The sequence below is a fragment of the Natator depressus genome, chromosome 16, assembly GCF_965152275.1.
Source record: "Natator depressus isolate rNatDep1 chromosome 16, rNatDep2.hap1, whole genome shotgun sequence".
Classification (NCBI taxonomy): Eukaryota; Metazoa; Chordata; order Testudines; family Cheloniidae; genus Natator; species Natator depressus.
In genome coordinates, this window is record NC_134249.1 from 15,755,650 (window position 1) to 15,779,998 (window position 24,349).

At 48.6% G+C, this 24,349-nt stretch overlaps 2 protein-coding genes across 4 annotated transcripts in view; one reads left to right on the top strand and one right to left on the bottom strand.

Annotated features, from left to right (window-relative positions):
- Positions 1-11,737, top strand: part of ABL1 (ABL proto-oncogene 1, non-receptor tyrosine kinase) — a 114,994-nt gene extending 103,257 nt beyond the window's left edge. For both annotated transcript variants that reach the window (XM_074974019.1, XM_074974020.1), the window contains exons 5-11: positions 161-245; positions 602-779; positions 3,632-3,816; positions 6,046-6,198; positions 6,831-6,920; positions 7,260-7,424; positions 9,972-11,737. In XM_074974019.1, the coding sequence (XP_074830120.1) occupies positions 161-245; positions 602-779; positions 3,632-3,816; positions 6,046-6,198; positions 6,831-6,920; positions 7,260-7,424; positions 9,972-11,668 (2,553 nt within the window). In that variant the 3' untranslated portion in view covers positions 11,669-11,737. The remainder of the gene's footprint in view (positions 1-160; positions 246-601; positions 780-3,631; positions 3,817-6,045; positions 6,199-6,830; positions 6,921-7,259; positions 7,425-9,971) is intronic.
- On the bottom strand, positions 5,466-22,475 carry QRFP (pyroglutamylated RFamide peptide). Of its 2 annotated transcripts, XM_074974022.1 has the most exons (3): positions 22,415-22,475; positions 17,371-20,543; positions 5,466-5,621 (listed from the first exon to the last, which is right to left on the bottom strand). In XM_074974022.1, the coding sequence occupies exon 2, from the start codon at positions 20,541-20,543 to the stop codon at positions 20,121-20,123; it is 423 nt and encodes a 140-aa protein (XP_074830123.1). In that variant the 5' UTR covers positions 22,415-22,475; the 3' UTR covers positions 5,466-5,621; positions 17,371-20,120. The 2 variants fall into 2 exon arrangements, with proteins under 2 accessions (XP_074830123.1, XP_074830122.1); XM_074974021.1 differs by lacking the exon at positions 22,415-22,475 and having other exon boundaries at positions 17,371-20,579.
- Positions 22,476-24,349: the final 1,874 nt, after the last annotated feature.

The window sequence follows — 24,349 nt, forward strand, 5'->3', positions numbered from 1 at the left end:
GCCCCACCCAGCAGCGTGATGCAACTGCAGTAAGGAACAGTAGTTTTGGGACAGTCTCAGCTTACACCTTCAGTTTGCAGTGATTCTTCAGTCCACCTGCTAAAATCTGTTTCCACCTTGTGCATATTATCCTTGCTGAAGCTTTTCTTTTTCTGTTCAGGAGGACACCATGGAGGTAGAAGAGTTCTTAAAAGAAGCCGCAGTCATGAAAGAGATCAAGCATCCTAACTTGGTGCAATTATTAGGTGAGTGATAGAAATGCCAAGCAAAGGGATTTGAATTAAACCCTTGTGCCGCGATATGGATGTTAAGGAGCAGATAAGCTGCTTACTGTACCAAGGCTTCAGATACAGACACTTATTCTCTTGCAAAATTCACAATTTGTAAAAGTAGTACTTGATTTTAATTATCTTTTCTTCCTTGCATTTAAGATGCAAGAGCCTAAAGCAGGAAATATAAAACAAGCTGCTATCCAGTTTTTGGGAAACTCCCCCCCCACCCCCCACCTCACCCCCACACACACACTTATATATGTCCTAAAGGGCAGAATCTGCAGACATAAACAATGTCTCAATGTGTTCTAAAATGTTGTGTTCCACAGGGGTATGTACACGGGAACCTCCGTTCTACATCATCACAGAGTTCATGACTTATGGGAATCTGTTGGATTATCTGCGTGAGTGTAACCGACAGGAGGTGAATGCTGTGGTGCTACTGTACATGGCGACTCAGATCTCCTCAGCCATGGAGTATCTGGAGAAGAAAAACTTCATTCACAGGTAAGAATGACACTGAGTGCTCGCCCAGTTCTCAAGCTCCAGAAAGCTCTTGAATTTCAGAGTGTAGCAATATGGGATCTAGGTGCATCACTTACACTAACTCCTTGATGTGTTGCATTCTGATCTGGGACACTGCACTGTAGAAGACGCTCTATAAGAGGCATCTCAAGACAGCCATTCTGCCATGGTGGTCGTTCTTACCCACACATACTGTGAAGGTATCGCCATGTAAGGTGAGGTAGTTAAATTGGCCCCTCTGTCATTTAAAGGTACAGAGATTCCTAAAAATCATGGCTCTTTGTGAAATAGATCATCTCTCATTCCTATTAAGCTAATGGTCAGCAGAATGACCTCTTCCCCAGAACTGTTGGCATTGCTATACTCATACTGGGGTTCCCAGCAAAGTCATCTTGCTGCCTTTTCATAGTGCTTTGATTTGTCCCCCTCCTTGTTTTCATCTGCTTTGGCGATTCTTTTCCATTATTGCATGAATTGCGTGTGTCTCTGTATTAAGCATCTTTGCAGTCTTAAAGTCTGGAGATGTTGACCTTTAAGTGTGCTGCAATTATGGTTAGTGCTTTGCATTCTTTGTCTGAAGAAATCACCTCCTAGCAATGTAATGAGACAGCCTGGATGGAGGCTTGAGAGTCTTTGCTGTTTTATTTAATACAAGCTCTTCTCCATGGCACAGTTGTGACCTTTCCCACCCAATTAGCTGGAATATGAAATCTGTACATATGACTTCATAGAGACTTCACATGAGGATCATGTGTGAAATGCTAAAGGTTCCTTGTAAGACATATTTCCAGTGCTGCATGAGAACTGGGTTCACATGCTCCTGTCAATCAAAGTTAACATCTACTTGCAGCATCAGAGTTTTGAGCTTTCGATTTGCGCTGTTGTAAGATTGTCGTCCCTTCAACATGTAGCAAGTGAACTTTACAAAATGTTTTGCAGAATCCCGTTTGTTTGCATGCTCTTGCACTTCATTTCCCATTATTGCTGATGACGCAAATATCTTCAGAAACCAGAAGTTTTCTTCCTTATAATCTGCCACCCCTGCATCCTCTTGCCCAGTTATTTCAGGGGTGTTGTCATAGTCCACATCAGTGGATTCAGATGATGGGCTGTGACCTCATTGAGTGAATCAGGCAGGAGTAGGAATGGGGTTGTAAAGAGGAGTTTTTATTTAGACAAACATGGTAGAAATCAGCACTGATATGGGGATAGTCAGACCACTGCCTCACAGCTTAATGGGCCTTTGGTAAAATGTACTTTTTTTTTTCTAAAGTTCTGAGTTCTGCAAGCGACTTTTTAAAGAGTAAGTATCAGAGAGAGGCAGATCTTGCTTAGATTTGAAGTAGACTCTTCGTTTAGCTTTGTAGTGAAATCGGTTTCTAACATAACCTGACAAAATCTGGTAAATTTTTACAAAATCTATTACTAGCATAAATGCTTTCATGTACGTTCACGATTTTAAACACGCAATGCACTTTGACCATATTAACATTATACATGACCTAGTGAGTTTGCAGTCGGTGCATCCCTCACTAGCTGGTATATAAATAGAAGGATGATTTCAGTCAATTGTTGCCCACTGTTCTGCAAATCAGAATCCTGTGTATGAGGCATGGGGAATTGTTCCATAATCAGATTTTCCCAGATTATGATTGTCCATGTTGACCACCTTTTGACCATCCAGGTCGTCAGGATACAGTTTTTGTAGTCGGTGTCAAAGCCCTTGCCTGCCATCTAGGTGGTGGTAGAATTGATATACCTAGTGAGCATATTTTCAGAATAAAGGAGTGTTGTGTCCTGAGGAATGCACTAGCTGTTTCAGAACAACTTCATTCCAGGAAATACTGTTACACCATGACACACAACTAACCAGTGGAACTCATTGCCACAAGATATTGAGGCCGAGAACTTAACAGAATTAAAAGAAGAATTGGACATTTACAGGGGTAATAAGAGCATACAGGTTTATGATAGTAAAGTTTTTTAAAGAGATTTGAAAGGTTGAAGGCTTGAACGAGTTGCTAACTTTTAAGAGGAAATTTTCCCTGTGGGCCAGTTATTCCTTAACTATTTATGCAGAGATTCTTGCACCTTTGTCTAAAGCAGCTAGTGCTGGCCACTGTTGGAGACCAGTACTGGACTGGATGGACCTACTGGTCTGATCTGCTGTGGCAGTTCCTATGCGTGCCCATCCACATCAGAAAGAGATATACTGTATTTTCTGTTGCTTGCATTTTGTACAGATATTTTTCTGCTTTTTACAAATGGTATTGTATACTTATGGTAAAATAAAACTACTTTAGTACAGTATGAAAAAGCACTACATTGGGTTATATATTATGTGAGTTGATGTGTTTGGAAAAAATAGTTTGTGTGGTTGAGATTTAAACGTGGTAAGCATGGGAACTGTAGTGAAATTGATTTGCGAGATCCCTGAAACTGACCAATATATTTTCATTGTTTAAGTTGAGTGATATGTAAATAATAAACAGGAAAACTGGTGAGGATCTTAAACATCCTTTGTTTCAGTAATCTAAGATAAATTATAAAATGAGCACTGACACACTGGTCTTTATTTTTAAATTATTTTTATCCTGACAGTGTCAGCTTTTAATTTTTCTAAAAGGTTGTAATCTAATTTTAAAAAAAAAGTTTTGATGACAACCTTATCAAGTGGAGAGAACAAATAATCTCCCCCTTTCTACATCCTTAATACAGAAAAATGCATACAAAGTCCTGGATTTCTTCAATAATAAGCCAAGTCCTCTCTGCTGCTAAAAGTGTGATATTGTGAAGACTTTTCATGGCCTATTTTTTCTTGTCTGCTTTCTTAGGGATCTTGCTGCCAGAAACTGCCTTGTAGGGGAGAACCACTTGGTGAAGGTGGCAGATTTTGGTCTAAGCAGGCTGATGACAGGTGATACATACACTGCCCATGCTGGAGCCAAATTCCCAATCAAGTGGACTGCTCCAGAAAGTCTGGCTTACAACAAATTCTCCATTAAGTCTGATGTCTGGGGTAAGAATATACTTACATGCACATGAGACGACAGCCTTTTTCTTTCCTGGCTATAAAATCAAGACATTAAAAACTGTTTCTTCAAGAGAGAGAGAATGATTGGTGGCTGAACCACTTTGGTCTGTGACCTTGTCACAGCTAATCATGTGTGGGCTGGTTCAGTGTTTGAATGGGAGACCTAAAAGGAAAACCCAGGAGCTGCACACTTTCAGTCGGTCAGGACTTCTTCTGAGGTTGCAATCCTGCAGATAGTTAAATAGACACGTAACTTCACACATGAGAGAGTAGTCCTCACATGTAAAAATTAAGCAGATGCATGTTTGCAGGATAGGTGCCCTAGCCAGCTCTGAATCAATGCCATAGCATGGTACTTTGGGGCATTATGTTGTTGAAGGTTACTGGCTCTGTAAACTACTTTTAGGATGAGGGTGAGAGTCTGAGATGTTTAAACATGATCTCTATGTGCCTAGTGTTAGCTCTGAGCTCATTTTTAAAAGAATCCTTTGAATGAGATGAGAAGCAGAGAGAGAACTTGAAGACATGTTGATACTCTTGAAGAGCCTGGAATACTTTTAATAAGAACAGGATAGATAGCCTGTATGATATAGCCTAAGTCCATCCATTCTAACTCCCTAAATTCCCAGTGCACTTTGTCTGTCTATCTCGAGGTTTTATACTGCTGCTGATCACCACAGTATCTGAGGGGCAAATTTTCAAAAGTGTCTAAGTGACCTAGGAATCCAAGACCCATTTGTATAAGTGACCATAGACATTTAGGATTCAGTGGCATGTAAGACTTTCTGAAGATTTGACCCCAAGTTCCTTCCACATAAAAATCAATTTGGCAGTAGTGAAGTGTCTAGTGGACTTCTGGCTGTTCTCCCTTTTCATCTTATGGAAAGTTCTGCTTGGAGTGGGGTTTTATTCTTAGGATGTTGAAAAGGGATTGTTGATGCTGTGAATGTTCTGGTGATGGCGGCAAAGCTCTGGGTACTGTATTATTGGATAAGGTGTTGATTTTTCTTTGTGCTATCCTAAACCTGTGTGTGGTGTTGCTGTGAACAGCTGCCATGATCCATCGAGGATACTGCTGTACTTCAGTGGTTGGGGTGACTCCTGTGTACATTGAAATGATAAAGCACTTTGGGAGAAAAGGTATTCTAAACATGCAAGGTTATTTTTAATTAATATTGGGCCAAATCCTGATCAGTAGGAGTTAGGGCCATGGTCCTTGGGATCTGACTCAAAATAAAGTGAGCCCTCTCCCAGTCACTCACTACAACTGCTGTGGGTGCAGGATTTTGCAAACTTTCATTCCACTGCCTGAGGACAGAATTCAAACAGAAATGCTCATGGAAGTGGCTGGTTTAAATTGCCCTTGGTTGTTTATCATGTAATATGATGTGATTTCTGTACTTACGCAGGATTATAATTGCCTTCTCTTCAGGCTAAAAACAGAATACAATGACCGAACTAATTACGTGCAGGTTGTTGAACTGGTGCGGGGTCTGTCCTTTGTACTCTGAATCCCAGTTTAGTTGTCTAACCATGGGGCTCTCTCACATCCTCACCACAGTTCAATACAGAAAGGGCATCCCGATCATAGAAGTTATTTTTATTTGGCTGTGGTGCCTTCTGTTAAACTTTCCTTGTAACCAAACTGTCTCTCATAGTTCTTGCCTAGTTGGCAGCTATCGCTGTGAATTCCATCACAATGTTGGGACCGCAGCTTTCCCTTCTGTATATCTTGATACTCCTAGAACGGGGGCAGCCCGTAAACAGTGAATCAATTGGACATGGGAATCCTAAAGAGAAAAAGGGAAAATAGAGATGAGAAGAGCGGTCAGATTTACAGCAAGACTGCAGTGTAGCAGAGAAGCAGTTTCAATTAATCCACAATGGCATCTCTTAATTGTGCCTTTAATAGGACTTGAAGGATATCAAGACATTCAGGTTTGAGACAGCTGATACATTAAAAATTAGTCTAATTCTATCTTGTCGTATTGCAGGAGACTTGTCTGTGTTGATGAAAAAGCTCGTTACATTACTTTAGTTTCTGACCTGCTGCTGAGCGTGGAATTTGAGCCACCTAGAACAGGGAGCTTGTTTAAGTGCCCGGGAATTTTTGTTTTGTGCATCCACTTACAACAAACTTGCAAGATTATTGGGGTTTTTTTCTTTTCTTCTTTTAAAAAACAACTCTAAGGCCTTTTGATTTCTCTATTGCAGCCTTTGGCGTCCTGCTATGGGAAATCGCAACGTACGGCATGTCCCCTTACCCTGGAATTGACCTGTCTCAGGTGTATGAGCTGTTGGAGAAAGACTACCGCATGGAGCGCCCTGAAGGTTGTCCTGAGAAAGTCTATGAGCTCATGAGAGCATGTGAGTCTTCTAAAAGCATATAGAGACAAATGTGAAAGCTGATGGAGCTCTGCAAAGAGGTAGTAGCACTGTACAAGGGTATGGTTAAACACTGTGGCACAAGGAGCCTTTGTTAGTTTCCCATTGAAGATGCAGCACGTGGTTACAGTCTTAAACTCTGCTGTCCCAGGAAGATGTAAATGTTCCGAAGACACGCAGACTTGGCTTGGGGGCATTTCTTCTCTACTAGGAGTGGGAATTGTCCAGGTCTTGGGGAAGGTGTTGTTTAACTCAAGTTTCTTCGTCTCCTCTTTCCTGGGAATCTAAATAAAGAATTGTATGTCCACGTTTGTCTAGGATGGGGAAGGGAGCCTTGTTAATTGTCTTGGGAACGACTTTTCTTAGTCCCCTTGGCCATTAGTAGTTTATGGTTGATTTTTTTTGGAGGTGTTGAGTAGGCGTAGCTCCCACTGGTGTCAGTGGGAGCTGAGGGTGCCCAGTGTCCTTAAAATCAGGTGGCTAACATCTAAATCTCAGCTTCCCTGCCTGTAAAAGGGGGCTGATGATATTGAACTAGTTTCACAGGGGTAGTGTGAGGCTTAATGAATATTTGTAAGGCTTGTTAGAAGTCCTGACTAGAAGTATTCTTTCAGGCTGGCAGTGGAGCCCGTCTGATAGGCCCTCGTTTGCTGAAGTCCACCAAGCGTTTGAAACCATGTTTCAAGAATCCAGCATATCAGACGGTAAGTCCACTTGCACCATTCATCACACTGTTTCTGGGAATGGGGGCGATGGCATAAGTGCACTCTAACGTAATTTTTTGCTCTCTCTGAACATCCCCACCAAGTTGCTTTGCAGTGAAGCTTTGTTTGTAAGTTGTACTTCCCAGTGTAAAAAAGATGGAGCAGGCAGATTTTTGTTACCAGCAGGCCTTCTGTCTGGCTGAACCCCCTTCCCTTGGGTGCTGTCAGCTTGTCTTTTCCCCCCTGTTGTCCAGAGATAGCTTAGTATTTTTGCCTTTTATCTCTACCCCCCCACCCCTGCGTGCTTTCCTTGTGATCATTCTTTTCTTTGCCTTCCAGAGGTGGAGAAAGAGTTGGGGAAAAAAGGGATGAGAAGCGTAGTGAGTAACTTCCTGCAGGCTCCAGAACTACCGACCAAAACGAGATCATCCAGGAGAGCTGCTGAAAGCAAAGATGCCAGTGAGAACATGGAGATGGCGCATCCTAAAGGACAAGGGGAATGTGGTATGTTCTAGCTACAGCCATTATTCCCCTCCTGTGAGACAGACTGAAATAAAATGGAGGCCCAGACCCAGAGAGAACATGGGAAAAGTGCCTAAGGATAGGTACCTGCTCTCTGGATGTGTCCTGTCATTAGACACTTCTCTTTCTAGGTTCGCGATGGGTTTGGGACTCTGTTCCTGGAGCTCCTAGCACTTCTTGTAGATTGCTAGCAATCAGTATTACTTGCAGATTCTGAGCTGCAGCAGCCATGCAGCTCAGGAAGGGGGGATATCTCCTTTTTGTGTTGTCTCTCTACCTCCTGATTTCCTAGTTGGTTCAGGGACTGGTGCAGCCCCTGCTGTAAGTTAGAGCAGCCCTGAGGGCTGTTTCAGCTTACAGCTGCTGCCCATGGCACCCAGTGGAGCAGTGCCATAGCACAGAATATTCTGAGCACACCGTCTCCCTCACCCCTATGTCAGGAATTATCAAAGGGATAGGGTAGGACTCGCTGCACTGTCCTGAAGCTGCTCCAGTGCTGGGGGAATTCCCAGCAGAGAGGAATCTCCCTGGCTGCCAGCCCCTTTACATCACCAGAGTGGTCTAAAGAGGCTGGATCACTGCTCAGGATCAGGGCTCTGGTATATACGGTCCAGACTTGTCTGTTTTGAGACACTGAAGCGTATTACTTGTGGCAGATATCAAATATAGTTTCAGCAAGGAACACTGAGGTATTTACAAAATCTACCATGAAATTAAACAACCTTTCAATCAGTTTTTCAAAGCGTGTAGATTCCATTTTGAGGCAGTTGAAACAATGACAAAACATTGAGCATAGGCAGTTAATCTGTATCCAGAGCATTTTAAAATGCAAAGTTTAAAAAATAAAAAACCCAATAAAAATTTGATCTCTTGGTTCTTGCCAACTCCTGTTAAATGTGCCTGCTCAGCTGTCCCATCGGGAGTAAGCAGTATGTTCTGCGGACTTGGGATCTTGGAGATCTTTAGTACACCTCTGAGAGAAGTGGCGTGTGTGTGCATATGCATACATGCATAGGAGAGAGAGAAGGTCACCACCGAAACTCCTCTTTGGGGTGGCTTTTTATATAATACAGACACTTGATGGTTCTTCTGGAGAAGGTGTGTCTTGGTGCCATATCTGAGCCTGGAAGCTGTGTTTACTGTGTCAACTTCACAGTAGGTACCTATAGAATGTCCTTTGTCCCTTCCCATTTCCAGTTGCTTACAAATATCCAAGCCCTGTGAGCATCACTTCCCATCAGTAGCAAGCACTCAGTGAGAAATTTGAGTTTAAGTCTTGATCACTGAGTTGTTGGTCCCTGGGAAGGGATGTTAGGGACCTGAGTCATTGTTTTCTTGAAAAATCAGTGTTGAGAAGAAACATTTTTCATGTTGGTTCCTAAATGAGTAGAGGAGTTCACATACCCATATCTGCTCTCAGAAATGGGTGTCCCCTTCCAAATTTTTTTAAAAGCTCTTTTTGCTTATGCCCCTCCAGATGTGTTCAGGTGCATGTGACTGGTTTAAATACACATGTCCAAAAAAGTGTGACTTTGCAATCCTGAAATTTCCCTTTTTTTCAAGAGTTCCTCTCAACCAGGATCCAAACCCCAGAATATTTTCCAGTATATGACTATGTAGCATCCTCTTTTCCCTATTTAACCCTGCTCCATCTTCCCCTCTTGCTGCCTACTCAAGCTGTAAATGTATACAATACCCTGAAGGCATCTCTTCTGAATTAGGCTGTCTGAGCACTATTCTAATGCCTGACCTGTGAACGAGAGACCCTGTTGTTCAAATATTGGGACCTTCAGGACTCCTGACAAAAGTATTATAAGCCACTATTCATTTTTGAAGTATTTCTCATGTAAGTGGAAAAAGGGTCACCCCACTCTCCTTCCAGAGCAGTTCCACTGGAGCAGGCTGTTATCTCTGGATTCCTCCATTGTGCAAGGCTGCCTGTCTTCGCAATGACATGGTTAGGTATATTCAGCTGCTAGAATAACCTTGATTTCTGCTTGTACCATACACTTCACCAGAGGATGATATCAGCTGGGGATTATGGACACCTTAGAGTAACCAAACAGAGAGATGAGTGTGTGGATACAGACAAGCCTTTAAAAAATGAACCTTCAGTCACATGGGAGAAAACAACAAAGGGACCAAAAAAAAGTTGACCTTATTGTTCGCTTACCCTCAACAAGGCTAGAGAAAACTCCAGATATGATGTCAGGAACTCTGGGATAAGGAGGGTTAATTTGTGTTTGTCTGAATTTTAAATGTAAATTCCTGTCTGACTGACTTAGTCAGAGGCCTGCTTGAGAAAACAAAGGGTGAGGTATTCTGGCAGGGCATCCTATAAACACTCCCCACCCCCAAGAATTCATGTGTCCAAAGATTCTGGACCAAATCCGACCTTGGCTTCAGTGGAGCAGTGCCTGCTTGCACCAGGTCTGAACTCGGCCCTCTGTTTACAGAGCCTGCACGTGTTAGGAGGTGCTGCAATGTGATCCCAAAGGAAAGCTCAGTAGAATCTTTTGTTCCTTGCAGACCCTCTGGAGCACGAACCTGCTGTTTCTCCCTTGCTCCCGCGGAAGGAAAGAGTTGCCCTGGAGAGCAGTTTAAATGAAGATGAGCGGTTGCTTCCAAAAGACAAAAAGACCAACCTCTTCAGTGCCCTTATCAAGAAGAAGAAGAAGACTGCCCCTGCCCCTCCGAAACGCAGCAGCTCCTTCCGGGAGATGGACGGCCACTCGGACCGCAAGGGTGGAGGTGAGGATGAAAGCAGAGATGCCAGCAATGGAGCCTTCATCGTGCCCCCTGCAGATGCCATCGATGCCTCAAAGTGCCAGGGCCCGAGCAATGGGGCTGGAGTCACTAACGGAGCTGTCACTGGGAACTCTGGCTTTTTATCCCCACACCTATGGAAAAAAACCAGCTCCGTGACGAGCAGCCGGCTGGCAACCGGTGAAGAAGAGTGTAGTTCTAATGCCAGCAAGCGCTTCCTGAGGTCCTGCTCAGCATCGTGCGTGCCCCATGGAGCCAGGGACACGGAGTGGAGATCCGTGACGCTGCCCAGGGATTTGCAGTCCACAGTGCGGCAGTTTGATTCCTCCACCTTTGGAGGGCACAAGAGCGAAAAGCCAGCCCTGCCTCGGAAGCGGGCGAATGAGAACAAGACGGATCTTGCTGTCAGAGGGATGGTGACGCCCCCTCCCCGGCTGCTGAAGAAAAGTGAAGAGACAACTGACGATGTGTTCAAAGACACAGAGTCCAGCCCTGGCTCCAGCCCACCCTCTCTGACACCAAAACTTGTACGCAGGCAACCTATAATCGCTCCTTCCTCCAGCCTGTCCCACAAGGATGATGGCATCAAATCCAGTGCCTTAGGGACCACTGGGATGACAGACCAAGGTCCTACTGTCAAACCCAACTCTGCTGGGGTTGTGGTGGCTAGCAAGGCGTCTACAGAGGAGCCAAGGATGAGGAGGCTCAAACAGACTTCCGAGTCATCAGGAAAGGACAAGGTGAAGTTATCAAAGCTTAAACCGGCCCCTCCGCCTCCACTCTCCTCAGCTTCCATTGGGAAGCCTGGAAAATCATCCCACAGCCCCAGCCATGAAGCAACAGATGCAGGGTCTGGTACTAAATCTAAACAGGTGGCTCAGGTTGCAGACACTGCAAACAGTGACGCCACCAAGCCAAACCAGGTAGGGGAGGGTGTAAAAAAGCCTGGACTCCCCTCTGTACCAAAGCCACAGTCCTCCACAAAGCCGCTGCTGACCACAGCGGCCCCAGCCCCCTCTTCCTCATCCGCCCCACCCGCCCCAAGCGGGGACCAGCCGTCATCAACAGCCTTCATCCCTCTCATATCCACCAGAGTCTCCTTGCGCAAAACCCGCCAGCCTCCAGAGAGGATAGCCAGTGGCACCGTCACCAAGGGAGTGTTACTGGAAAGCACTGAGGCCCTGCGCGTGGCCATCAACAAGAACTCCGAACAAATGGCGAGCCACAGCGCCGTCTTGGAGGCTGGCAAAAACCTCTACACGTTCTGTGTGAGCTACGTGGACTCCATCCAGCAGATGAGGAACAAATTTGCCTTCCGTGAGGCCATCAACAAGCTGGAGAATAACCTTCGGGAGCTCCAGATCTGTCCGGCCACCGCTAGCAGCGGCCCTGCAGCCACGCAGGACTTTAGCAAACTTCTCAGCTCGGTGAAAGAAATCAGCGATATTGTTCAGAGGTAGCAGACGCCAGGTAACACTTCTTCTTTTTTTTTTTTTTTTTTTTTTTTTTAAATAACAGGCCAAAGCCAACTGCAGAGAGAACTACAGCATAAGCGCAATGGTAGACTGACAAAGGACCCAGGGGCCTTCAGTACAGGGATGTGCAAAAGGCCCAGACTGTGGAACACAACCCTGCTGCCTAAAGTAGGGTGTTCATCAAGATGCACTTTCCTCCCTTTCACCGAGGTGCCCTGTCTCTCTCATACTCAAAATCCTCTGGTCTGTGGAGTTCTTGCCTTGTGGATTACAAGTCTAAATGCTGAGGTCACACCAGGCCTTTTTATGATATTTTATTGTTTTGGACAGAGCTTTAAGATGGAACCCGGACTGACGGACACTGACATTCTGCCTTCCTCCTGGAGGAATTCCTACTGCAATTTGATTCCTTCCCCCGGCCCCTGTTGTACATGAGGATGAGTGTTTGAATAGCAATATACACCTTGCTTTCCTGGGGTCACAGTGTCCCCTCCCCCGCAGACACATTCATGACACTAACACCACAGATTTGGAGGTGGCGGGGGAGTTATTAATGAAACTTTGTCGTGAAACAGAACGCTACGAAATACGTTTACGAAAATCCTCCCTGTGGTTCTGTCGGTGACCCTTAGCTGCTGGTCAAGGAATCCATGTTTCCTCATGTCCGAGAGCCCCCGACGAATCACTGTGGGTTTGGAATGGCACGGATGGTCCCTCTGACTGCAGTGGTACAGGAGTCCGTTTGTGGATCTCTTTTGGTAACGATAAAGGAGTGATGTTTTTGAGGAAGAGCACATCCATGCTTTGCAGATGCAAAACACAAGCCAGGCTCAAGCTTGGGGGAGTGGCAAATCCTTTGTGAGAGCAATGAGCTGACTGCGTCGCTGAGTGAGGGAGAGAAGGGTGGCAACAGGGGGAGGTGGATTAGGATGAATTTAAAGATACCACTGTGCCTCCAGCCGTGGTTTTAGTTGAGTTTGTGCATCCCAAATGGGCATGAGCTGATGCATCAGCAGAGCTGTTCTTTGTCTAGTTAAATTTCCAGCCACGTCAAATTAGGTGAGCTACATGGGAGTAATGAGCTCAGATAAGGGCTACATCAGACCTGGACGCTGCTCTCTCATACAGCCCTGGTTGGAAGAGGAAAGCAGCTCGGTGGCGAGCCCTTCCTTTCAGCGTCTGTACAAAATCCCACTGAAGAGTTTAAAATCTATACATAGGGTTTTGAAGTAGTTTATTTAATTCCAGTGGAAACCTTGATCACCCTAATGATCGGGTGGTTCTGTCCAGGATTAAGCAGGGATCAGAGAAGCCTGCGGACCCCTTTTGCCTGGGGTGCACCTCTCAAGGAGACTGTCGAAGGATGCCACAAACTTCGGAACCTGTGATTCCTTGGCAGCCTTTCCCAGTTCACTTTGACCCTCCCAGTTAATCCAGCGGGTTTGGGGACTAACTGTGACTCCCTGTGTTCTTGAAAGGACAAGACTTTAAAATAATTAACAGTGCAATTTAACTCCTTTCACTCGGGACAAGAGAAGAAAGCAATCTCCCCACCTCATTCCCCCAGTATCTCCTGTGAAACCCCACCATGTGTATCTTAAAGACTAATTGCTTTCGATGATATTTTATTTTTCCTCTTACGAACTGTTTGTTTTGTAGGTGGTTTCTGATCTTTTCTATGCTCACACCATTCTCGCCCTCACAGATCACCTTGGTGTAACATGTGACAGTCAAATAAAAAACAAAACACCGCAGGCTGCCTTTACAAAATACAAACATACATGCAACAAAAAACCCACAAGCAAAACAAACAAAAACACCCCACAAAAAAACCACCCCTTGGACTATCTCTTTTCTGAGGTACTGTTTTAACTTTGTCGATAACCTATTGTGCCACTATATTATACATTTGTATCTCAGTATTACACACTTCTGTAGACATGTCTTTTTTACAATGTGTAAATAGCTCTGTCCTTCATTTCTGTAATACCAAAGGGGCTGTTTCCCCTTTATTTTGGTCCAATACAGATTGTTTCTGTACATGGCTCTCTCTCCGTTTTTTATTTGGGGGGGGGGGTATTTTTTATTCTGCGCTCTCTTGCATAGTATATTTAAAAATAAACTGTGTCAAAGAAAACCAGGAGTGCATTGGTCTACTGACAAGGCTGCTTCAGCTTAGATGACCTCTGTCTGGTGCAAGCGTCCACGACTCTGCTGCTGAAATGAGGCCCCCTTTCTGGACGAAATATTTCACAAAGGCCTTTCTGCTCACCATGCTGATCAGAACCAGAGGGCAGCGAGTTACCAGAGTCTTTAGAACTAGCTCTGAAAATCATACAGGGGGAAAAAAAATGTACAGAATAAAGATCTGAATGTGGTCCCTTTTTGAAGTCAGGGTTTTGTCACTGACTTCAGTGAGAGCAGGACTTGAGCCTAGACTTTTCTTCTTCTGCCATGTGTTTTGCATTCAAGATCTAGTCTCTGTTCTCTCTTCCCCTTTGATGTGGAGGGGCGTCTCTCTCCATTCTTCTAAAACAATGTCTGGCTAATCCATAGTTGGTTCCAAGGTATGTGCTTGCTGTGAGGCAGGCAGGGCTTTGTGGCCTGACCCCAAAATTGGAAACCAGGATCTTCTGCCTCCTAATCCCAGTTTTAACACGGACTCACTGACACCTTGTCTGTGCCACAGTTTCTCTCTGAAAATTGGGAAGGGTACTGCTCCAGAGAGAGCTGCTGCCAGGATTCTCCCTCCTGGCTCTCGGATTCTTAGCGTGAAATTGGCAGAAATTCCCAAGCTCCTAAAAGGCTTTGGTTGTGGAGTGATGGATGAGCTAAGACCTCTGTTGACCATTGTGTGCTGCCCCCTGAGCTTAACCACTGCTGATGGAACAGTCCAGAGGATTCTTTCTTGACCAGTCAGCAAATCTCAGATTTGTCATATCCTTATACCCATTGTACTAGGCGACATGCAGACACAGAGATAGTCCCTGCCCCAGCTAGCTTATACTCGAGGCAGACCAGGTCAAGGGTGAGAAGGCAAAGAGAGGTGAAGTGACTTGCCCAAACTCACGTAACAGGTCAGTAACAGAGCTCAGCAAAGGACCAGAATCCTGACCTCCCGAAAGATTTAGCATGCATGATAAAGGGAGCGGAAACCTTTATATGGGGCATAGGGGTTCATCAGAACATTTGTCCAGTTGCAGTCGCTGATATGCAGGTGAGATTGAACCATTACTTAATTAACAGAAGGTTGTTTAAAAAAAATAAAAGCAGGGATGTGCAATAGGTAAGTATAAATTTTATTAGTGGCAAAATTGGTGCCACTCTTAGCAAGTCCTGGATTAATTTTTACTAGACTGGTTTCATCCAACAAAAAATGCACACGAAAGTACAGGAAGTTCACAATTATTTTATGACAATGGCCCTTGGAGAGATCCACACCTAGAATGTTTTAGATTTACATCTCAACAGAACGACATGGATACAGTTAATAGCTGCCCGCTGCGGGTAGATGCTGCGCTGGCTTTGGATTGGGGAAGGAAGGATTGTAGAGCAAGAAAGAGGTGGTGGGGCTACAAGCCAAATGAAATCATTCCTGAAAATCCTTCTCTCCCCTAATGTGGACCATAATCTTTGGGAGAGGGGAGGTCAGTTGACTGGGTGGGAAAAGCATCAGGAAATACAGGATTAGAAGGGGGAAAAGGAGGTAAAACACTCAGGCCTGGTCTGCACTAGAAAATTGGGTCAGTATAACTGCATCACTCGGGTGTGAAAAATCCACACCCCTGAGCACTGTCTAGGTCGAGGGAAGAATGCTCCTGTTGGCCAAGTTACTGCCTCTTGGGGAGGTGGTTTACCTACCCTGATGGGAAAATCCCTCCTGTCGGCGTAGGGAGTGTCTACACTGAAGCGCTACAGCTGTGCTGCCATAGCATTTTAAGTGTAGACAAGCCCTAAATGTAGCCAGATACGGTGGGAATTGATTTAACAGATTGATGCATTTAACAGGTTGATTGCTCCAATTTTCTGGGTTACTGAACCTGAAAGTGAGTGAATGCTCAGGGGAGAAAATACTTTTGTTTCATTTGAAATGGTAATGCTCCCTGTCAGGTTTTCCTCAAATGCATCGTGCCCTTTTAACGGCAGCTTTGCTGAGGAAATCACTTGTCACAAGATTCAAAATATGGTCAATGTTCATTGACAAAAAATAAATGAGAGTCCCCTCTACCCACACGAAGCCTCCTATCCTGCAGAGATGCTGCTAGACAAGCACCTCTCCCAATGGGGGAAAATGTTGCCAGCTTCAGGGAAATCTTGCTATGGACTTGTGCTGCCAATGCTTCTCTGGCAGTATCCCCCATTGTTTGGCGTGAATTCTCCGCTGATCAATAAATGTTCCTGAGCCTCTGTCTATTATTACCTTTCCAGCAGGGGTTCTAGTCCCGGGGGAAGCTTTTCTGAGAGGCTGGCCACCCCAGCTAGTGCACCACTCAGGACAGCTTTTAATAACACAGTTCTCAGTGCAAAGAGACAACGCTGAGAGAATGTTATAACATGGTAGCTTTGCCCTTCCCCCCACCACATGACTGAAACGCTGTTGGGGCTTCCTGTGCGGATGGACCCATCTGGGATCCCAAACTCTGCCACCACCTTGGACTTCGCAAGGCTGCAGCTCCGCTCAAGATAAAGTTAAAACAAGTTGGCCAGCTTACCCGGCAAGAACAAACCCTGCGGGGGAGGTGGGGGAGAAGGACTGTCGCTGGGTCTCTCAGCGGTGTAAAAGGGACTTGGTGCAGGAAGTCTGTGAGTAAGCAGTGTGTGTAAACCAGTGTTGACAAGGTCTGATGTCTGGCTATTTGCAGAAGAGAGGCTGGCCACCAGGAAAGCGAACGATCAAGAAGGGGAGCACGGTCTGAGATGAATTTGAAAGGCCCTGGGCAAGGTTAGTCTGGAGACTGGACAGCCAGGATGCCCTGGCCCTGATGGAAAGCTGGGATTCACAGCAGAGCTCTGCTGGGCTGCACTCTTCCCCTTGAAAAGTCTTCCCACGGCATGAGGTTGGCCAGTCCCCACTCAGAGCAAGCTTCTGACACTTGAAAAGTCTCCAGTAAAGCTGAAAACTAGCCTCCCTCTTGCATTGTCGATAGTTTTTAAATGGCAAGGGAATTCTTTAAAGAAACGGTCCCTTCCCTGGTGCTGGGGCTTGGCATTGGTGCTCTCGCTACCACCAAAGGCACACGGGCCTTGGCCTAATCGTCAGAGGCACAACACATCGCCCAACGCCCTGAGAGCTGGCCGGACTCTGAGCTGCGAGGGCAGAACGCCGGCTGCGTGCCCCTGAGCTCTAGCGCCATCTGGTGGCCTATACTGGGAGCAAAGCCCTCCGCTCCCATCAGAGGTAAGGAGCCGCCATAAGGAAGTGGGGGAGCCGGTGTCCCCAGAGTGAGCAGGACTGGGAAGAGAACCTGAAGCCCAAAGTGGAGTGGCCTTTCAGGATAAGGGGCAGTGGAGCTGGGCCCTTCCACCGTCCTGGGGATTGGTCGTGGGGAGAGGAATAACATGTTCCGAGCAAATACAAAACCGTGCTTCAAGGAGTTATTTTCCATTCCACTGCCTCCCGCCCCCACCACACACTCCCCCCCCCCCCCCCCAGCTGGCCCCTCTATCAGTATCTAGTGAAAACTAACCTGAAGCAAGAATGACCTGCTCAGAGCATCCCTTGGAACCCAAGCCAGCGAAAGACTTGCCTATCTCCCCTCCAAGGAAGCACTGCTTACCCAGCAGATTCTGGCCAGCCTGTGGCACATCACAGCCCTGCAGGTGGCTCTTTCCTTCCTGCTGAAGATGACAATGCAGCTGTTTCCCCCGCAGGATAAAGCTGTCTGAAACCAAGCTCGGACACACCTAGGTCTGCTCCAGTCGCCAGGTAAGCAAAATTAAAGTCTCTAGCTTGTAAGAAGTTGCCCTAATGGCAGATAGTTTTGTCCCTTTATAATAATCTTGTACAAACATTTGCATACAGTCCCCCGTTCAAGCCACTAGACCCTGCTTCCCTCCCAGAGCTGGGAATAGAACCCCCGGAGTCCTGGCTTCCCAGCCCCCTGCTCTAATCACTAGACTTCACTTCCTCTCCCAAAGTGGGCAAAACTGCTCTTCCCTGCCAAGTGTCACCGCTGCAGAGCAATGGGTTTTCCCTAACAAAACGCAAGGTTCTCAGGGTGAAATATTTAATGCTCCCGACTCTCGCTGAGCTGTGTGTAAAAACGCAGCTGTCCTCCTGGCAGCTCTGCGTAAAATTGACGAGTGGATATTTACTGAGGATTTGAACATTCACAAAGGGAAAAAGAGAGAGGGGTTGCCATAGTAACATCAATAACCACTCCCCAGCTCTGCTGTTCAATCAGACTGGTGCACGTGTGTTCTCTGAACTCGGGGCCTTTCGTGGGATGGGATTAGAGAAGGACCAAAAGTGCATTTTGAAATGTATCTGACTCCTTTCCCCCGGTTGAGTCCGTTTTGGCTTGGACATGCTGAGTGCTGCTTGGGCCCCTTTATATTTTGAATGCTGCTTGCAGTGAGCGCTCAGCTACAGCGCTGGAAGGTGAGGGAAGGAAAAATGCCCTGCCTCGCCTCTCCCCTTCAAATAGCAGCCGCCTTCCAGACAGCCAGTCAAGTTAATCCTTCGGGTGACCTGGGTGTGGGTAATGTGCATGTTGTACCGGGCGGGGGGGGGATTCTGCTCTCACATCACTGTAAATACAGAATAGCTCCCTTGCAAATACAGTTTTACATCAGTGTAATTGAAACCGGAATCGGGTCCACTTGTCTATCCAGAGAAATCTGCACCATACCCAGGTCTCGGGTAACCCACTGGAAGCATTCGCACGCCATTTCGAGTATAGTTCGAGTCACTAAGAGGGTAATTTGTGCTGGCCTCTGAGGGAGGCGCTGGTTTTGAGAGGGCTGCCTGCACAATGTGCATTACAGTGCCCCTTTTGGAGCCTGGCTTTTCAGCCAAGTCTTGACGTGCTCTCTGCTTTCGAGAGTGCAGCTCAGCACCTGCAAATAATTGCCACTACTCTGTGTGCCCGCGGTGAAATATTAGTAGCCATTAGCCCCTTATCACCTCCAGGTAATCGGACCTCTAATTATTCATATTTGTGCCTGCCATTGATGGAGGGCACGGAAAAGCATGCCCAGTAGGATGCAGTTAGTTACAAAACAGCATCTGCAAAAAAGAGAGGCCAGCGCTGAGAATCAGGCTCAGTCTGCAGGGCCTTGCCGGCTCTGTACTTTTTCTGCTAAGCCCTCCCAGTGGTGAAGCTTCACTAGTGGGAGAGTTGGCAGCAGTGTTAGTGGGCACCAGCCACTGGCGTCTCCACCACAGTGTCCCGGGGGTAGATGACGCTGTGCTTAAAATGTCAGCAACCAAGCTGCACTTGGCACTCCCCACACTTCGCTAGCACTGGGACTGTTTAACCAACATGGGCGTGGAGGCAAGGCCCACGTGGCTAAAGCGGGCACAATTCAGCAGCAAGGCAAAGATCTGGGCTTGCTCTGCAACGCTATTGTCGGTCGGCCGGTCCCGCGTCAGTATGACAGCGGTTAACAAAAGCTGTCCGAGTCGGATCTGGGAGACAGCGATGCTTCAGGATCTAGCCTGGCCCCTATCCGATGGCTGGACTGGCATACTCGCTCTTTGGGATTTTGAAGGATGACAGTTTATTGGGCCATTTTGCCTGGTCCTGGTTTGCACGCAGGAGCAATCCTGTTGTAAATGGCATCGTGACACTGAACAGCATTTGCTGCCGGAGGGAGTTTGTGTTAATGAGAGAGAGCAGGAGCTTTTAGAACTGTACACCGTGCCCAGTGGGACCTATTCCTCATTCACAGCCGTATTCCAGATGTCAGCTCCAGGCAGTCCCTATGGAGCCTGTCAACACTTTGATTATCCCCCTATAATCATTCAGTCTCTCTACTTTAACTTACCAGCACGGCAGTGCTGGGTCTGCCGATTCTTATTCATAGCAGCGCACCCCGCTCAATGCCCTGAGAGTGGAGCGGGCGACTGCTCAGAACAATCGGGGCAGCATGAACGCTGCTCGGCCTCCGGTCACTTATAGTGAGCTCCAGCAAAGGCAGCACAAGGTGCCGGGGTTTTAACACCCACCCCCCGAGTCCCCGATCGGGGGCCTGGCCTAGCAGGGACATGGACAGTGAGGTGGGGATGTGATATGTGGGACAGAGTTGAAAGTGATGGAGAGTGTGTGGTACCCAAAAATAGCAACCTCCCTGAGCCCTCTTCTCCAAGGGAAACTAGCAGGCAGGGTAGAAGAGGATGGGACCCGGAGCACTTCTTTGGCTGGAGATAGCAGGAGTTGGGAAGGGCAGAGTAAAGGGTATGACGCCCCGGGGTGACTCAGTCAAGTCCAGTCCTTCATCTTCTGCCAAAGCGGAAGCTGAATCCCCCTTTCTTCCTGTTGTAGCCATTGAGCTCCTCCGCCAGGTTCCCCAGGGTGCTGCTGCGCTTCTCACCGTCCCCCCGCAGGAAACCGACCCCTTCGCCTTCCTCTTCCCGGCTTTCCTGCCTCCCGAACCTGAACCTGAAGCCGGCCCTCTCCTTGCCAAAGCCCTGGAGCTCCTTGGCCGCACTGAACAGGGAACGGAGGTCTTCGAATCTCCTCCACCGCAGCACTTCCCTCCACAGGCCGTTCTGAGAGGCGTCGTCTGCCGGTCCCTGCCAGCTTGTCTCAAACCGGATCCCGTCCCCTGGCTCTCCCGTCTCCTTTCTGTCGTCAGGAGGGACACAGGCTCCCAAGCTCAAGAGGAGGAGACAGAAGAAGGAGTAGGGAGCCTTCATCTGGGTGGTGGGAATGGAAAAGAACAATGGAGGCATGTATCTGTAAGTGGACCTCTTCCCAAATGTCAGCACCTCCTCTAAAAGCAGCCACCGCTTAATGAGGCTCCCAGTGCAGAAGAACCCCCCAGCCAACCACTCCCTGCTCAGGGTGAGAGAGAAGCCGCACCCAAGAGTCCAGCGGGAAGGTTCTGCAAAGCAGCTGAGCCGAGCCGCCTGCCTGTCTATTGTGGCACCCAGCAGAGCAGGATCTGGCCTGGCAGTCCCAAGGGGCCGATTTGAAATCTTCCCCAGCATCGAATGGCTCGTGCTGGAAGTTCCTCGCCAAGCCCCGCTCAATGGGATCTGGGGTCGGATGTGTGAGCTGATTGCCCCACTGGCCTGGTGCCCGTCTCTGCTACACTCGCATTCTCTCTAGGTGCTTGGGGGTCTCTGGGTATTGACTATGCTGCCACTGAGAGCGAGCCTCCCAACCCAGGGGGATGGAGCAGAGCCCGAGCTGCAGTACCCACACTGAGCCCCCTCGCTCAAGCCCTGCTGGGGTGGGTCTGTGTTCCCATGAGACTCGCACCCGGCTGCAGGGTAGACGTACCCTGTGCGCTATACGTTCAAATCCTGCTGCACTCGCCTGGTTTGCAACATGGGAAGAGCACAGCTCTGCCTGGGCGAGGGTTGACGGACCGTAGGCCAGGACCCTTTCATTATAATGATGGGTTCTCAAGTTGTAGGCTTCTCCCAGGGGCACTGCAAGGAAACCTTCAGTGCACTCACCTGAACAATCCTCCGCTTTCTACTACGCAGCAAAGCTAATGGCACCAATTGGCTAATGGCACCAACGGCTAATGGCCACCTGCTAATGGCATTCAGTAAAGATGCTTGATGTCTCTTTTGATGAGGCTCCGAAGCCCCCTGCTGATATGGCGGCAGCGTGGTCTAGTGATCAAAGCAGGGAACTGTGCCGTACCAGAGAGAGCAGGAGACTGAGGTTGCATTCTTAGAACTACCACACTGTGACTTTGGGCAAGTCGCACGATGGCTCTATGCCTCAGTTTCCCTCTCTGTAAAGGACGGTGGGGAGGGTTGGCCTAAGGGAGAAGATGTTTTCCCAGGAAATCCTTTCCGTTAAAGTCCCTGCACCCAGAGCCAGGCGAGGAAGCTGCGGCTGTCTAGGGCCCTGTGTCGCATGGGCGGGTGGCCCATCTCCTTTACGGGTGGGTGTCTGTGCCACAGGAGCCTGGAGGCTGAACTCCCACGTCTGTCTCTGTGCTGCTACCCCCAGGACTGTCGGGGGGTGAGGGACAGCCATGGCTGTCCAAGCTGCACCGGGGCTGTGGCAAACCCGTTCGGCAGCAAGAGGCCACGCCCGCTCCTCGCTGGATGTGGCAACTTCAGAATGCTTAAAATCAAAGCACGAGGACCGGGAGACAACTGTGCCTGGGAGCTGCTGGGGGGAGACAGGCGGAGGAGGGCTCTGGGGGGCCTCGCTTTCCCACGGAGGACTCTGCTCCTCATTCGCGTCCTGGGCTCTGGCCCTTGTCAGCCACTTGCAAAGGAGCTCGCCAGGCTGCCAGGTGTTGATGTAAAGGCTGGACTGGCTTGGGAACCACCTTCCCCCCTTTTAGGGACTCCACAGCCGGCCTGATAGCCCCTCGGCCGAGGGCCGCGAGGAGCTGTGGTTAGCGGGTACCTGGAGCGCTCTGCTCCTTACCCAGCACAGGGCCACAGATGTGGCCCATCCGGCCTGTTCCTGAGAGCCTGCAGCTCCCTCACTGACTCCCGTGAGAGCGGAGGCTGCTCCGGGCCCCGGGGCCTAGGACAGGGGAAGAGCATCTCATGGAGCAAGTCAGTTCTCCCCGTGGCAGAGCCCTGCTTACCTTGCTCCTTCTGCTTGGGCAGCCAGTCTACGCAGAGCTGCACCGGAGACGGGGATGAGCCAGGCTGCTGGGCTTTGACTCCTTTAAATAAGCTGCAGCGTTAATGACCAAGTCCCCGTCGTCCCCCGTCCCCCCCCCCAGCCACGCGGGCTCAGTGGGTTTATTGCTGCACATTCCAGAGGCTGGGATCCCATTGGGAAGCTGGGTGGAGATGGAGAGCAGACAGCTGACTGATTGGGCCTGTCTGAGCAGCCACAATGGGAGCAGTGAGCTGGCTCTGATTAGGGTCCTTAACGCACTCCTTTGATTTGCCGCCTCATTTGGAGAAAGCAGCCCCGGACCCACTTTGTTAACTAGCTGTGAGTCACCCTCGGCTGGCAGCAAAGGCAATGGGCAGCTCCGGCCAGAGGAGTTCCCGCCCTGCGCTCGGGGATCTTGCTCATATGCTCAGGGTTTAGCTGATCGCCATATTTGGGGTCCGGAAGGAATTTTCCTCCAGGGCAGATTGGAAGAGGCCCTGGAGGTTTTTTGCCTTCCTCTGTAGCATGGGGCACAGGTCACTTGCTGGAGGATTCTCTGCTCTTTGAAGTCTTTAAACCACGATTTGAGGACTTCACTAGCTCAGACATAGGTGTGAGGTTTATTGCAGGAGTGGGTGGATGAGATTCTGTGGCCTGCGTTGTGCAGGAGGTCAGACTAGATGATCATAATGGTCCCTTCTGACCTAAATATCTATGAATCCAAGAGTTACTCCTGGATTGTAACTGCCTGCTTGATGGTTTCTTGTCGCCATCTCGCCGAGGGGGCTGCTGCAGGCTCTAGGTGTACGTGAACAGTGCCATGCACCCATGGGACCTGAAACTACATCAACTAACGGCAAGAGAGAGATCCCTTCAACTGCCGTCCGGCTGGGACACCAACTGACCACCCATCTGGAAAAGCCTCCGTGGCTAGTGGGACCTTACATGCCCAGATGGTAAAGCAACTCCACTGGGCCAAGGAAGAGAGGATTCCAGATCAAGGGACTGTCCGTTCCTACGTCATGGCTGGGCTAGAGCATGAGGAGTGAAGGGTCTCTCCAAGGCATGCAGCACCAACACCATGGAGGGATGTGTGGGTTCAAATCACCATAAGGGATTGCACCTGGAGAGCCTTCTGGAGCATGGGGGTGATGCACTGTGTCCAGCCACGAGCCGCCACTAGGCTAGCAAGTAGCTGTGTTCTGAGCCAGTTGACGTTTCCAAGTGGCCTTCAGTGGTGGCCCCAGGGAGAGCATCAGTGCGCAGGGGCCGGACTGTCCGCACAGCGGGAGGAGGGGCCTGGCCAAGTGGAGATGAACAAAAGGGCTCACGGTCACGGCTGGTCTCTGGACACCCCAAAGCAGCAGGGGGTCTAAGAAGGACCCCCTGAATTGCACACACCTACAGCACTGGGACTGAAGGTGCTGGGTGGCATTGGTTGTTGAGACCCTCTGCCCAGCCCCCGCAGTCCACCCCTCCAGCTTCCAGCTCTGCTCCATGAGGGCAAACTTTTCTCATTGACGTTCCTCCCTAGACAGCTTTTCTGGGAACCGTCCCTGCGAGGAGCCCAACGAATTGTCCAAGTCTCTCCCTTCACCCATCTCCCATCCCCCCGCCCCAGCCAGTGTCAGATGCAGGATGCTCAGCCGCAGCGCCCAGCCCAGCTGGGAAGGGCTGCAGGGGGAAATGCCATTCTGCATTGGCTCCAAAGCTGCACTGGGGCGGAAGGCCTGGCCCATGGCTGGTGGGCATGATGTGCGCCTCTCTGCTAGCCTGATAAGGCTGCTGTTGAATGGGCATTGCCCCTCAGTGTGAGACTCCCCCCCCCCCCCCGAACCTTGTGCCCTTGGCCCACAGCTTGTCAAGGGGGGGTTAGCAGGAACAGGGAGGTGGCTGCATTCTTTGGCAGCATGGG